Source organism: Hemiscyllium ocellatum, chromosome 2 (assembly GCF_020745735.1).
Source record: "Hemiscyllium ocellatum isolate sHemOce1 chromosome 2, sHemOce1.pat.X.cur, whole genome shotgun sequence".
Lineage (NCBI taxonomy): Eukaryota > Metazoa > Chordata > Chondrichthyes > Orectolobiformes > Hemiscylliidae > Hemiscyllium > Hemiscyllium ocellatum.
The window spans coordinates 125,427,931-125,444,574 of NC_083402.1; the positions used below are offsets into that span (position 1 = coordinate 125,427,931).

Genomic DNA, 16,644 nt, shown 5'->3' on the forward strand with positions numbered 1-16,644 from the left:
TTACTTTAATCATATCACTACTGGCAACCAAACCTTCAGCTACCTGCTCTGGAATCCCCTGTTTCACCATTCTTTCTGCAAATCACTTAAGACTTTTCTCCAGTTAGTATCCAAAGTTTTGTTCAAATGTTTCTAAATATGGTCCAGAGTTAAACTTTTTGGATTACATTAAAAGCTGTTTTATAAATGCAGGTAGTTGTACTACATTGGCTGCCTTTTTGGCATGTTAACACTTATTGCTCAAATCCCACTCACTCTTGAATGTAACCCATCCAGGGATATAGATAACATATCAACAAATAAGTGGGCACATGAAGTATCATAAATACACTGATGTTACAAAACAAGTCAAACAAACTATACTTACAACAAATTCAAGTCAACTAAGTAGGGTAAAATTGTCAGCAACTTAACCATGGTTCTCTTTTTAAAAAAAGGAACTAAAAGCTAACACCAAGCTTTCAGTGTAATTCAAATGTCATCTAATTTCAAATAATAGCTCTGATTTTAACTACTATCTTTTTGTGACCCAACCACTTCTTTTCATTAAACATTCAATGTTGAAACTTTCTTCTGCCAGGGCAAAGTTGATTTTCTTTTGTTGATCAAAAAAAGCGAGTCATCAGGCTGAGTTAACAAGCACTCAGTTTAAACAAAACACAAAAGGTCTCACTTGAAAACTGCTCATCTTCTGATCCTTGCAGTGATAGGCGGCTTTTGTTAAACAATAACTCATTGCATTATCTCTGGAGATACCCTGACAAATCCACCTACTCAAGTGTTTGTTAAATCCTGTGATCCCTTTAGATTTCAAACTGAAGTGGATTAAATCTGTCAAAGCATCACTAGATTTTTAAATGCTTACAATTTATTACATATGCAGTACAACTATAAAAATAGCATTTCTACATTTGGCTGTGGTGTGTAGTTCCTGATAAAAATGCATAAATATAACTGCAATCATGTTCTCATTGAATTAATCTATTGGACACTTTGATGTATTGAAAAAAAAATTCAATGATAGGGTCTGGGTTAAAATAAGCTGTTTATATGGGAGAATATTTAGTCACTGGCAGCAAGTCTTACAACCATGTCAACAGAAATCAAACCCCTTAGAAATTCAGGGAGGATACCGGCTAAGAACTGTCAACGTCTCAACTCAATAGTATCCAACATGACAGAGTCTATAGAGGAAATCTTTACCTGCAAAAGCAAACTAGAAACAAGTTAAATTAAAAACAGAGCTAATATTGCATTGGATAACAAAAAATCCTCAGTAAGTTCACCATAAAGGAGCAAAGAGGCACTAGAATCTCTCAATGGGCATTATATTTTAAAACAGAGTTAAGGAAAAACTTCAGCCAAAATGTGGTGAATCTATGGAATTCCTTGCCACAGAAGGGTGTGGAGACCAATCATTGAGTATATTTAAGACTGAGATGGATAGCTTCTTGAGTGTCAAGAGGATCAAGGGTTAGGGGGAGAAAGCAGGAGAATGGAGTTGAGAAACTTAGCAGCCATGACTGAATGGCAGAGCAGATTCTATGGGCCGAATAGCCTAATTTCTGCTCCTATGTCTTATGGTCTTATATTTCTGATGGACAGAGACTGATCAATCTGTACTCAAAGAACAAGGAATTCAAAATAAAATTAGCACCACCCCGCCCCAAACCCTTGCATATGTTACACTAAGTGTGTAGGCAGCATCGACAAGAAACAGTGGTTAGCGGCACTTGCAGGAATGTTTGGTCATCAGCAATTGAGAACAGGTTGCAAATTTACAAGATCCAAGAAAGTGTGGAAAGAATGTCTTTATACTTCAGAATTTCAACATGATAGTTATACTTCTAACAAAAGCATTCTCAAAGACAGTTGAGCAACATAGCACTGAATAAAGACTGTTCTCAAACCTATGTAATTAAGCTAAGTACATTGAAGTAAGTTTACCCATGTAATAGGTGAACATTGTTCTAAAACTATTCTGTTTAAGCTTTGTGCAGATCAGATGGACAAGGCTCAGTTCTATTTCATCCACAATTATAGGTTTAGGTCTCTGAGAAGGGTTCAAATGTACTGCGGGCACACAAAATGTCACCATCAATTCAAGGCTGGACAGTTTTCATAATTCTTACTAAGAACTTTGCATTATTTACAGTTTACCTCTACTCCCCAAAATCAGATCTTCATGAAATATGACCATTAAACTCATACAAAAAAATGCAAAAATTCCTCATTCAGTATCATAACAGGAATGAGGTTAGAATTAAAGAAACCACAGATCTTTTTACAGAAAGTGATCATTTTAGCCCACAAAAGCCAAAGGTAGCATGACAATGAGCAAGTTGGACTTTTTAAATCCACAGTTTCAAAAAACCTTGAAAATCCTCTAAGGATACCCAGGTCTTGTTCCACCTTCCCTTTTCCCAGTCTATTGCTGTTCAGATAATCATCCATCTGTTTTTACTACCAATGTGGATAACCTGTCAATTATCCACATTATATTTATCTGCCATGCATTTGCCCAATCATTGAACTTGCCCAAAATTACCAAAGCATCTTTATTGCAGCCTCAGTTTACCCTCTCATCCAATTTTCGGTCATCTGGAAAACTTGAGATATGACATTTAGTTCCTTCATCTAAATCACTTGCACTTGCTAATCTCTTATGAAAAGGACCTTATTGAAAGTTTTCTAAAAGTCCAAGTTAGTATGTACTGGGTCCCCCTTATCAACATTAGAGTCACATCCTCAAAAGATTCCAGCGGATTTGTCAAGCATAATCTCCCTTTGGTAAATCCAGGCTGACTTAGTCCAATCCTGAGACTAAGTTCTCACTATTAAAGCTTTCATGATTGATCTTATTTTCGCTAGTGATTTTGGTTAAAACCAATCTATAATTCATCTTTTTCCCTACTTCCCTTTTTTTTTCTATAAAGGGAAAATCACATGAGCTACCCTCCAATACATAGCAATTGTTCCAGGCTCTAGAATCTGGAAAGATGACAACATATTATTTCTAGGACGATTTTCTCAAGTACCCTGGGATGTGGATTTTCAGGTCCTTAGGATTTCTTGGCCTTTAATCCAATCAATTTCCCCAACACCATTTTCCTATTAATACTGACTTCTTTCAGATCCTCTCCAAGTGGATCCATTGTTTTCCAACATTTTTTGGACATCTGTGCCTGCCTTTGGGAAAGCAGAACCAAAATGTACTTTAACAGTCAAGCAATTTTTTTCACCATTTCAGACAGCAAGGGATCCAACATTTGTTTTCATTAATATTTCACATACCAATAGAAGCTTTTACAAGTCAGTGTTCCCCGCAAGCTCATTCTCACACACTATTTCCCCCCTTCCCTCTTAATCCTTTCATTCCCCTTTATTGAAATCTGAACTTCAGTCCTCAGGTCTGCTGCTTCTATTTGGTCAAGATGTCAGCCCCTTCCCTTGAAGATCATACTGTACCCAATTTCCCTTAATAGTTACAGTTGGGCCACTTTTCCTGGTTTTATTTTTGCAGGGAGAAAGTAAGGACTACAAATACTGTAAGGACTACAGAGTCAAAAAGTATGGCACTAGCAAAGCATAGCTGGTTAGGCAGCATTTGAGGAGTAGGAGAGTCAATGTTTCTAACATAAGCTCTTCATCAGGATTGTGAAGAGGTTATGCTCGAAACATCGACTCTCCTGCTCCTGAGATGCTGCCTGACTGGCTGTGCTTTTCCAGCACCACACATTGAAACATTGGTTTTATTTTTGCTCCAGTCAGGAATGAACGAAAGGCCTATACCACAAGCATTGATTTGCAAGTGACTACTTTACAAATGGTGGAGAATAAGCAATTACCCATTTGTTTAAATCTACTTAATCAGGGCACAGAAATGGTTTCCATTTCAATAAAAGATACAGTACATGCAAATAATAATTGGATTTGGTGTCAGAATTTTGTAATTACTAAACCAGAAATAGCAGTCTAAAATTCATGGAACACAACTCTGGATACGAAAATGGTTAAGTTATTTAGGAATTACAAGATGCACATCCTGTATAGGTAATCAGGAAATGGAAAGCTTTAAATAGGTGAAATAATTAAAGGTAGTTTAAAATTTTGATGCCATACATTGTTTCATTTAATTGGTTTTGGAGGTATTTGAGGTGTAGAGGTGTTTAGGTGTTGGCTTCAGTCCATTTTGGATTGTCAGAAGTTAATGTGAAAAATGACTAATTATATAGCTCAACCAAGGGGCTCTATCCCCCACTAAAAAAAGTGCAGATTTTTTCCAATCCCCATTTGACCAGAAAAAAAAATTCCAAAATCTATACTAGGTCCAAGACAATATACCATATCAGATAAAAATCATTAACAAGCCATACAAACACTACACATCTTTTTTCATTGGGATTGGGATCAGGAGGTTGCAGGACGAAAACGGAGGCATTTTGTTTTTAAAAAATAATCACATATGGGAACTGCTGACTGGCCACAATTTAGTGCCTGTTCCCAGTTACTCTTGACAGAGTGGTGAGCTGCCTTCTTGAATTATTGCTGTCCATGTGCTGTAGGTAGACCCACAATGCCCAGAGGGAATTCCAGCATTTTAATTAAGAGAGACACAGAATAGTGATATATTTGCAGGTCAGGATGGTCAGTGGCCTGGAGGGGGTCTTTGTAGGCGATGGCATACCCATAAGAGGTAGGAGAAAAATTAGGCCATTTTGTCCATTGAGCAGCTTTGCCATTCAATCATGGCTATATCTCAAGCTCCCCATAACACTTGATCCCCTTACCAATCAAGAACGTCCATCTCAATGACTTGGCCTCCACAGCCTATGCAATGAATTCCACAAATTAACCACCACCCGAATAAAGAAATTCCTGAAGTCTGTTCTAAAGCGTCACTCCTGAACGGAGGCTGTGTCCTCAGTTTCTAGTCTCTTCTACTAGAGGAAACATCTTCCCCACTTCCATCTATCCAGGCCTGAGGGTTCTTTAAGTTTCAACCCCATCATTCTAAACTTCAGTACAGACCACGTCTTCACTCCTTATATGATGAGTCCTTCAACCCTGGGATTATTGTAAAGCACGTCTGGACATCCCTCCAACACCAGCATATCGTACCTTAGATATGGGGCCCAAAACTCCAAATATAGTCCGACCTGAGCCTTGTACTGCGAGTCCATTTATCTGACAGTATAATCGAACCCTCTTTAAAAGGAATGCTAACATTGTACTCTCCTTCCTAACCACCAACTGAACCTGCACATTGACCTAGGGAATCCTGAACAAGGACTCCCAAGTCCCTTTGTGCTTCAGATTTCCAATGCATTTCCCTACTTAGAAGCTAGTCCATACCTCTATTCTTACCTCATTTCCCTGCATCATATTCCATTTACCATTACTTTGTCAACTCTCCTCTATTGTCTAAATCCTTTTATAGCTCCTCCTCTCTTCCCCACCCTCCCCCACCACATTTCAACACTTTTGTTCTTCTACCTTTGTCATGTTTGCTGATGACAATGTTCCCAGCTCCTTTGTCCAGATTATTAATGTCTAGCACAAATAGTTGTGGTCTTAAAACAGACCTTCAGAACTCCACTAGTTATCTCCACAAGCTGCCATCTTGAAAAAGACCTATTTTCCCTGCACTCTGCTTACGTTTTGTCAGTCAGTCAGCCAGCCAGCCAGCCAATCTTCTGTCCATGCCAGTATGTTTCCCCAACATGGGGGGCTTTTAACTCATTAAGCAGGCTCTTATACAGCATCTTGTCAAAGATCTTCTGAAAATCCAAGTAGATTACATCCACTGGCTCTCCTTTACCCAGCTTGTATGTTACCTCAAATGAATTCTAACAGATTTGTCAGGCACAACCTTTCCTTGACAATGCTGTGCTGATTCCATCCTATTTTACTTTGCACTTCAAGTATTTGACAATTTTGTACTAAATAACAGATTCAAAAATCTTACCAATGCCAGGCTAACTGGCCTATAGTTTCCGGTCTTCTGCTTCCCTCCCTTTAAAAGAGGGGTATTACATTAGCCATTTTCCAGTCCTCTGGTATTTATTTTCCTTGTAGATGGAAGTGGCAGCAGATTTGAAGGATCTTTGTAAGAATCTTTGGTGAATTTATGCTGCTTCTACAAGATACATTACAGAGTGTCCTATAGAGCAATGATGGACTGAGCAAGTGCTTGTAGGTGTGGTGCAAATCAAGCAGGCTGCTTTGTCCTCAATAGTGTCAAGCTTGTTTGTTGTCAAAAATGCATCCATCCAGGCAAGTGCGGAGCATTCCATCATACTCCTGACTTGTGCCTTGTAGATGGTAGGCAGGATTTGGAGAGTTAGGTGAGTTAATCAGCACAGTATTCCTAGCCTAACTGGCTTTTGCAATCTCTGTGTGGAGTCCAGTTGAGGTTCTGGTCAATGGTAAGCCTAAGGATGTTGATATGGGGAATTCAGTGATGATAACACCACTGAAGATCAAGGGTGGTGGTTAGGATTACCAATTATTGAAGATAGCCATTGCCTGACACATGTGCCACTTGTCATCCCAACCCTAAATCCTGTTCAGATCTTGCTGTATTTGAAAAAAAATGAACTGTTTTGATATCATAGTATCCACAAGTGGAACAAACAACATTGGTTGCACAACATCCCCACTTTTGTCTTTATGGCAGAGGGATGTTCATTGATGAAGCAGCTAAAGATAGTTAGGCTGATGAACACCTGCAATTACATCCTGCAGCTGAGGACAGACCAAAAACCATCCTCCTATGAGCTAAGTATGACTCCAACCTGCAGAATTTGCCCCAGTACCCACTGATTCCAGTTCTACTAGAGCTCCTTGATGCCATGCTCATTCAATGTAGCCTTGATGTCAAGGGCTGTCAATCTCACCTCACCTCGGGAATTCAACTCTTTCCTCCATGCTTGAACCAATACTGTAAAGAGGTCAGGAATTGAGTAGCCCTGGCAAAATCCAAACTGGGTATCAGTGAGGTTATTGCTCAGATGCTGCTTAAATAGTACTGTTGATGATATCTTAGGTCACTACATTGATGAGAGAGTGAAGTGATGGGGAGCTAATTGGTCATGTTGTGTTGGCCCTGTACAAGACATATTTGGGTAGTTTTCTACACTGTCAGGTAGATGCCAGTGTTCTGGAGTGCAAGTATTTGGTATTATTACTGGAATATTGCCAGGACCCATTGCCTTTGCAGAATCTGTAACTCCAAGCATTTCTGATCACATGGAGTGAATTGAATTGGCTGAAGATTGGTATCTGTGATGTTGGGGATCACTGGAGGTGGCATGATACATCTACTTGGGCTCTTTTGTCTAAAAAGATTGCACCAAGTGCTTCATCTCATCTTTTGCACTGATAGATGGCCTCTTCAATCAATCATTCACGATAGGGTTATTTGTGGAGTCTCCACCTCCAACGAGTTGTTCAATTGTCCATAACCATTCCTGACTGGACGCAGCAGGATGACAGAGCTTAGATCTGATCTATTGGTATCTCTCAATTCCATTTGTCACAGTAGTACTGTTGTTTGGTGGCTTCACTAGGTTGACACCCCATCTTCAGATATGTCTGGCGCTGCTCCTGGCATACCCTCCTGCACTCTCCACTGAATCAAGATTAATCCCCAGGCTTAATGGTAATGACAGTGGAGAATATGCTGGGCCATGAGATTACAGATTGTGTTCAAGTACAATTCTGCTACTAGTAGCCCACAGCATGTCATGGATGCCCAGTCCTAAATTACTCAATTTGTTCAAAGTCTGTCCCATTAAGCACAGTGATGGGTACACATAGGGTATTCTTGATAACTCTTCAGAGCTTAAGTGAATTGTGGAGGGGACAGCATTTATGTTTAGTTTGGGAGAGGTGGAGGTTATTGGTGCAGGGTGCTGATGGAGAAAAGATGTCGCTAGTTCAGATTAAGTGTTCAGAGTGTGAGAATGGCACAATGGCACGTCTCGTGCCAGACTCGAAAGGATAGTAAGTGGAATGAAAGGGGGAAGGGGAGGACATGATAAGCTAAAAAAAAAATGAAGTGGGAATTGGTTGACAATGTAAAAGGTATTGAACCTCACATTAGCTCCAGAAGAATGTAAAGTCCCTAGTCTGAAAAGATGTTGTTCCTCCAGTTTGTGCTGTTTCACTGGAACACTGCAGCATACTGAGGGCAGACAAGTGCATATGCGAGCAGGGCGCTGCATTAAATTGACCAGCTACTGGAAGGTCAGGGTCCTGTTTGCATGCACACCAGAGCTATTCTGCAAAGTGGTCACCCAGTCTGTGTTTGGTTCCACCAATGTAGAGGAGGCCACATTGGGAGCAGTGTATACAAAAGATTGGAGGAGGTACAAGTGAAATGCTGCTTTACGTGGAGAGCCAGTTTAGACTCTTGGATGGTGAACATGTGAAAATGGAACTTTGTTTCCACAAGGACTGTGCAATGTTCACTGTTACCAGTAAGGTCACGGAGAGGTGCACCTGCAGCTAACAGATTGGCAAGGATGACGTTAATTGTTTTTCCCTCGTTAGTTCCCTGACCACCTGCCACATCTTGGAAAGTTAAAAATAAGTTGTCAAAGCTCAGCAGTTCTGACAGCAGTTGTGGAGAGAAATCAGTTAACTTTTCAGGTTGAGCAACCCTTCCTTAGAGCTGGTAATAGTAAGAAAAAAGTTGGACCTTACCCTACATACCAGGTCTTGTTCATCACTTGGTCTGCTATTACACACAACCCATTGTTAACCACTAATTATCCCCATTAATAGCTTTTTTCCTCTCAAGCTGATAGTTATCCTCCTTTGTCTGTCCAACTGTTCTTCTCTCTTTGGGGTCTATCCCCAACTACTGTTTATTCTTACCCTGCTCCCCCTACCTTATCTTCTGCATTAAAAACAACTTTTTCTGAGCTGCCATCAGTTCTGGAGAGTGCTTGCTGGGCCTGAAATGTTAGCTCTGCTTTCTCTCCACAGATACTGCCAGACTTGCTGAGCATTTCCAACAGTTTGTCATTTCTGATTTCCAGCATCCAGAGTTCTTTCAGTTTAAAATAAAGTGTCAATATTGGTCACAAGATTTAAAAAAAATCTTCAAAAAGTTCTTCAATTTAACTGCAATGGAAAAAAATCTTACCTTCAGTGCAAGCAAGTCTTTGTCCAAACTATGGCCAATCAAAATGGTGTCAGCACTGAACATGGTCAGTAATGCCGAATGAACATCAGAACGAGTTGTTTTTGCATTCATCACATCCTCTCGAGTCACACCAGAAAACCTAGTTTCAAAATTTAAAACTGATCAGAAACAAATAAACAGCCAATTGTTAAGCAAAATGAACATGTTTCATTTGGTAGGGTGGGGGAGCAAATTGCAAGATTGGATGAGCTTTTAGTTGCATAATTTTAATGAAGTTATTTACAAAGAATTTATTATTTCATTAAAATATGGCTGTTCCTTCAGTATTGTGAAGTGTTACTAATTAATGCAAAAAATCAACCGAGTATAAATACATAAAACTTACTGGAGAGAGACAAGTTACCAGAGATTTCTGTTCCAAACAATTGAGCAATGTCATTTGTAGACTTCCATGCTAAGAGATACCAGATACATAGGCTGTATGCCCTGGTGATTGACTGATCAAAACAGCAGTCTTTGCTTCTTCCTAACAGGCCGAGTACAAACTGTATTAAAATCAGCCTACACTTGCAAACCCAAATCCTAAAACACCCATTTGGGATATTTCCTTCATCAAGCAGCACTCAACCATTTTGTGTGCCAATAGCTACATCAATCACCAATTTAAAGATGATCAGTTGAGCTCACAATATGGCTTAATTAAGCTTGCTGGGAATAATATACATTCCTTTATGAGGACTTCTGTTCTGTCTAAATAAAGAAATTCATTCAAGCCTGCAATTTTTTTTTTGCATTATCCAGGAACTGGGAACTACTTATTCCAAGGCAATACCTTGGCCAGAGTCAATGGCTGGTTAATTAGCTTCCTTTTCTCCTTTGGTATAAAAGTTGCAATGATGGTTTGAAATTTAACTTTTGTATTTAGCCTGATGAGCAAAAGATGAGAAATCTTTGGCAACATGTTTCTCCGAGTAGCAATTTTAAAGTTCTATGCTACAAAGCAACATTTGGAGTACATTATTTCATTTTGATTTGAAAATAATTTTATTCTCATTCAACTTCATTCTTCCAGCACACTTTTGGGATCAATGTTGCCTTTTTAATAAGTTAAAATGCACTTAATCAGGCACGTTTGGATAGTTATTTCATCTATTAAAAGATGAATACAAGTAATATACACAAATTATTACTTACCTGGTGTTGAAATCAATCACTTCATCGTCAGGTTTAACAAACACATCATAAACCACTTCAAGATTGGCACTGATCACACTTACATGAGAAAGTGTTCCTCCTTGCTTAGTGTAGCACTAGAGTTGGAAAGAGAGGTATTCAACTTTTCCAGCAAAATCAGAGTTCAACCAACACTTCTATTCACTTCAAGATCAACTATCTTTAAAAAAAGCACGAACAGGAACAGACCATTCAGCCCCTCCCATTCAAATACAGTCATGGATAATTCACATTTTCTTGTCCTTTCCTCATAACCTTCAACTCCACTACTGATCAAGAATTGATCTCAGCCTTAAAATGCACACAGGGACTCTGCCTCATGGCTCTCGATGGCAAATTCCAAAGACACTCAACTAGGAGAGAAGCAATTCCTCATCTCCTTGGGTTTGGTATCAGGGTGAATTCTTAAAACATTTATTCGCTCATGAGAACTGCTTGTTGCCATTCATTGCTCATCTCTAGTTGCCCTTGAGAAGGGAGGCTGTGAGCTACCTTCTTGAATTGCTGCATTCCACATGCTAAAATCCAACCCATGGCACCTTGAGGGAGTCCAGGATTTTGACTCAGCCTTATAAATTATATTACAGTTCCTTCAATAAGTCAGAATGGAGTGTGGCATGGAAGGCAACATACAGGTGGTGTTCACATTTACCTGCTGCCCTTGTCCTTCTAGATGGACATGGTCATGGGTTTGGAAGGAGCCAAGGATCTTGGACTTTCTGCATCTTGTAGATAGTACAGACTGCTACTGAGCAGTGGTGGTGGTGAAAGAAGTAAATGCTTGTAAATGTAGTGCCAATAAAGTGGGCTGCTTCTTTCTGAAGGGCTCAAGGAAAGTTCGGGCCCAAAACAGATTTTTCTGCTCCTCGGATGCTGCCTGACCTGCTGCATTTTTCCAACATACTCAACTCTGCTCTCCAGCATCTGCAGACCTCTCTGTCTCCTTGTTCTGGATGGTGTCAAGCTCGAGTGTTGTTGGAGCTGCAGCCATGCAGACTAGCAGGGAATAGATCACAATCATGATTTGTCTTATCGATGAACAGGTTTTGGGGAGTCGGGAACGGAGCTACTCGCCTTAGCATTCCTAACCTCTGACCTGCTCTCATTGGAAGTCTTGTGGCCAGTTCTGTTTCTGGTCAATGGCAATTGCAGGATATTGATAATGGGGGAATTCAATGAAAGTAACACCATTGAATGTCTAGGGGGTGGTTAGACTGCCTCAATTGAGATGGTCATTGCCTGGCATTTGCATGGCACAAATGTTACTTGCCACTCGTCAGCTCAAGCCTGGACATTGCCCAGGTCTTGGTATATTTGGATACGGTCAGCTTCAGTATCTGAGAAGTCGTGAATGGTGCTGAGCATTCCCACTTCTTATGATGGGAGAAAGGTCATTGATGAAGTAACTGAAGATTATTGTACCTAGAACATTAGCCTAAGGACCTTCTGCAGAGATGCTCTGCAGCAATGACTGACCTCCCATCAACCAATGATCTTCCTATGTGCCAGGTATGACTCCAACCATTGGGAAGTTTGTGCCCCGATTCTCTCATATTCCAATTTTGCTCAGGATCCTTGATGCCATGTTTATTCAAATGCAGCCTTGCTGTCACTTCCTCTGGAATTCAGCTCTTTTGACCACGTTTGAACTAAGGTTGTAATGACATCAGGAGCTTAGGTGAGCCTGGTGAAACCCAAACTGGGCATCACTGAGCAGGTGCTGCTTGATACCACTGTTGATGACACATTTAATCACTTTATTGATGACAGACTCATGGGACTATAATTGGCCAGGTTGGATTTGTCCTGCCTTTTGCATAGAGGACATATCTAGGTAATTTTTCACGTTGTTAGGTAATGCCTGCATCGTCACTGCCTGGAACAGCTTGGCTAGTCGAACAGCAAGTTCTGCAACCCAAGCCTTCACTACTATTGCTGGAATATTGTCAGAGTCTTTGCGAGTGCCTTTAACTGTTGCTCGATATCTCACGGATTGAATCAAATTGGCCGAGGACTGGTATGCAAGATGCTGGGGACCACTGGAGGGGGAAGATGGATCAACCATTTGGCACTTCTGGTCGAAGATTACCTCAAACTCTTCAGCCTTCATTTTTACTCTGAAGTGTTGAGCTCTACCATTGAGGAAGGGGGGTATGTGAAGCCACCTCCTCTAGTGAGTCATTTGCTTGCCCATCATTCATGATTGGATGTGCCAGGACTGCAGAGCTTAGATCTAAATCAATTAGTTGTGGGATTGCTTAGCTCTGTCTAGCACTTGCTGCTTATGTGGTCAGGCATGCAAGTAGCTATGTGGTGGCTTTACCAGGCTGACACATCTTCAGGTATGCCTGGCGCTCCTAACATACCCTGCTGCACTCTCCATTGAGCCAGTGTTGATCCCCTTGCTTAATGGTAATATGGAAATGTGCTGGGCCATAAGATTGCAGATCATGGAGTCCAATTCTGCAGCTTTGGATGGCCCACAGTGCCTCTTGGATGAGCAGTTTTTAGATGCTAGACCTGTTTGAATTCTATTCCATTTAGCACAGTGATAGTGTTAATCACACAAGGATTGTATTCTCAGTGTGAAGGTGGGACTTCACCTCTGCAAGGACTGTGCAGTGGTCACTCTTAGTGATACTGTAATGCCTGGACATGTCTACAGTTGGCAGATTGGTAAGGATCAGGTAGTCTTTTCCCTTATTGCTTCCCTCATCACCTGTAGCAGAAGCAACCTAGCATCCTTTCAGACCAAACCATTGCAATCACTGTGCTGCTGCTGAAACATTCTTGGTGGGTGGACATAGAAATCCTCCACCCAGAGCACATTTTGTACCCTTGCCACCCTCAGTTCTTTCTCCGTGTTGCTCAACATGAAGTTGTACTAATCCATTTGCCAAGGGAGATTAGTACATGGTTCATCAGCAAGAGCTTTCCTTGTCAATGTTTAACCTGAAGCCACGAGACTTCAGGAGATCTGGGTCAATGTTGAGGAATACCAGCACATCTCCCTCCTGATTGGATACCACTATGCTGACACCTTTGCTGGGACAGGACATATCCAGTGATGTCATCAGGGACAGTCATACTGATGGAATCGTACCTCACAGACAACAGACTGTCATCATTTCATGAGTCTGAAACAGCTATGCCAATTTTGGTACTAGACACCAGATATTGTCGAGGATGACTTTGCTGGATCATAAAGTCATTGGCTTTACCCATTCGTCAGTCGATGCCAGGCAGACCATAGTTTTATTTCTTTGTTCAGACTTCATAGAGATCAATTCAAATGGAGTACTCACTCGGCCATTTCAGAAGGCAGATGAAAGTCAACCATTTTGTTGGAGTCTCACATAGGCCAGACCAGGTAAGAACGGCAGATTACCTTCCCTAAAGTGACGTTATTGAGCCAGATAGGCTTTTCTAACCATTGACAATAATTCCATGGTCATCAGTAGATTCTTAATTCAAGAATTTTTTTAAAATTCAAATTCCACCGTCTGCCAACATGAGATTCAAACCTAGGTTTCTGCAACATTTGTCAAGTTTGTGGATGAATTATCAAGTGATAATACTTGCCCACAATAGAGTCATAGAGTTATAGAGATGTACAGCATGGAAACAGATCCTTCGGTCCAACCCAGATATCCCATGCTGACCAGATATCCCAACCCAATCTAGTCCCACCTGCCAACACCCAGCCCATATCCCTCAAAACCCTTCCTATCCATATCACCATCCAAAATGCCTCTTACATGTTGCAATTGTACCAGCCTCCACCACATCCTCTGGCAGCTCATTCCATACACATACCACCGTCTGAGAAAAAGTTGCCTCTTAGGTCTCTTTTATATCTTTCCCCTCTCACCCTAAACCTATGTCCTCTAGTTCTGGACTCACCTACCCCAGGGAAAAGACTTTGCCTATTTACCCTATCCATGCCCCTCAAATTTTGTAAACCTCTATAAGGCCACCCCTCAGTCTCCGACGCTCCAGGGAAAACAGCCCCAGCCTGATCAACCTCTCCCTGTAGCTCAGATCCTCCAACCCTGGCAACATCCCTGTAAATCTTTTCTGAATCCTTTCAAGTCTCACAACATCTTTCCAATAGGAAGGAGGTCCTCCAATAATGAGAGGAAGAGAAACCATCGATAAAACTATTCTGGTCAACAGACATTATTACAAAATTGAGACAAGACGACAGAAAGGAGAACAAAAACATGAGTCACAGTAAGAGAATATGACTCATGAATTTGATCAAAACAGTTCAATATTGTAAGAGACAAGTATAGATGGATTGCTGATATCACAAGTTAAATATGCAAATGAACACTGGCATTCACACTTAAGCTATCTTGCTGCGAGTGCTGCGTTATAGTTACAATGCTTCGAATATTAAAAAGGTAGTGTCAGACTGGCCAAAACTTAGAGCCCAGAAATTGTGAAATAATTGTTGCATGTGAAGCTTCCAATTTTACTTACCAATTCAGAGTTCACTGCATAAACACCAGGATTCCCATCAAGTGGGAGCAGTTTAAGGGAAGTCTTCACAAAGCCATTAAGGTTCTCTTTTTGATTGTAGACATGTAACTGTACAAAGGAAACAGCTGATAATTAACACCAAAACTCATGCCATTTTATTTGATGCTTTGGTCCAAGATTCAGTAAAATATTAGAGAGAGAGAAAAAAAGTGTGAAAGAAGCTGCTTCAGTATGCATTCTCCCTTACCATGTCTATTGAACATCAATGCATTAAAGCTCGTGAATTAATAAACTTCTTCATTTCCATGTTATTGCTACAATGAGTAGGATTTTAATTCATTCAGAGCCAAGGGTTCAAGGTAATATCTAAAGTGGCTCAAGCTAAATAATTCTTACAAAGAGCTGTGGAGGATCTCGAGAGAAGAAGGTACAAGAGGGGAGACTGGCCAGATGTGCGTTGGAACTGTGAAGTCTGGAGATAACAAAGACATACATGAGGGTTTCTGCAGCAAGTAGGCTGCGGCAGGACCAGAGATGAATAATGTTATATGGAGGTGGTCAGAACTTAGCTCAATATCAATGTTGACAAAAGTTTGTGAACGCTCTGGGTTAGTCTACAGTACCAGAAAGAGAGGGGCAGTGAGTGACCAGACAATGGAACTTGAGGTGGGTGTTGAAGATAATGGTTTTTTCCTTGCCAGTGCTTTCACGGGTGGAGGAAATTTTGAATCATCCAAACCTGAATGCTACACAAGCAAGGCTGGTAACAGAGGCAGTGGAGGGTTTGATAGGTGCTAGTTAAGGAAAGGTATGGCTGGCTGTTAAGAGTGCAAATTTCTCACAGCTGCCTTCAGAATTGGACTTGGTGTTGTGGATTATCAACATTTACGTTTTCTTAAACAATTCAGATAGAAAAGGCAATTCCTACCCAAAGCTGCAGAAAGAGGCCCAATAGCAAATTGATTAGTTTTCAAAATACCTTAGCAAGCTGACATCCAACAGAGCCCAAGGATCCTCCACAGCAACTGTATCGAGCATCCCATCCACCAGAGACTGGAATTGAACATGGGTTAGTATAGTTAATCACCCAATTTAAAGCAGATTTTAAAATTAAATAACTAAGTCACAACTAGTACAAAATAGTGTTCTAGGATTGATAATCGGAGAATGGAGATGATGTTTCGGTCAGTGTTACGAGAATGTTTAGCTCTGAAGAATGTCATCATATTGGGAGAATATTGATAAATATCAAAAGGGAAGAAATCAAGGAAAAGCTTGAATTGAATTGGCTTTGTCACACATTCTCACAAGTACTATGAAAAGTTTACATGTCACCACTTACATCACCATCCTAAGTAAAAAATGTACCTTGGTACAGATTCGAGTGGTTAATATTAGAGATTGGAAAGCCACGACAAACTAGGCTAAAAGGAAATTGGTAATAAACTACCTTCAAAAGAAGTTTGAATTAGTTAAGAAGGGTGCGATCACAAATAAAATGAACTGTCCCATAACTGTGCAAGGATAAATCAGAAATGCCAACTAGTCAGTTTTCAAAAAACAAAAAAAGGTTGGGAGTACAGAATTGGGTGTAGAAGAAACATGAGCTGTGTTATCAAAGCGTTTCTGCTATCTTACACATCAGAACAGATGCAGAAAGAATGTCAAGCCTCAAAAGGAAGATTATTCATACTGCATACGTACAAGGGTGCTGATTACGCAAGGCAATATAAATCAGAACATCAAGGGAGCTTTTGCCCAGCCCTCCTAAT

General features: G+C 40.5%; 1 protein-coding gene across 1 annotated transcript in view; it reads right to left on the bottom strand.

Moving 5' to 3' along the window:
* Positions 1-16,644, bottom strand: part of LOC132826164 (RNA exonuclease 1 homolog) — a 51,590-nt gene that overhangs the window by 12,872 nt on the left and 22,074 nt on the right. The window contains exons 8-11 of the mRNA XM_060841810.1: positions 15,852-15,925; positions 14,873-14,980; positions 10,349-10,464; positions 9,155-9,293 (exon numbers count right to left, since the gene is read on the bottom strand). Coding sequence (XP_060697793.1) covers positions 9,155-9,293; positions 10,349-10,464; positions 14,873-14,980; positions 15,852-15,925 — 437 coding nt within the window. The remainder of the gene's footprint in view (positions 1-9,154; positions 9,294-10,348; positions 10,465-14,872; positions 14,981-15,851; positions 15,926-16,644) is intronic.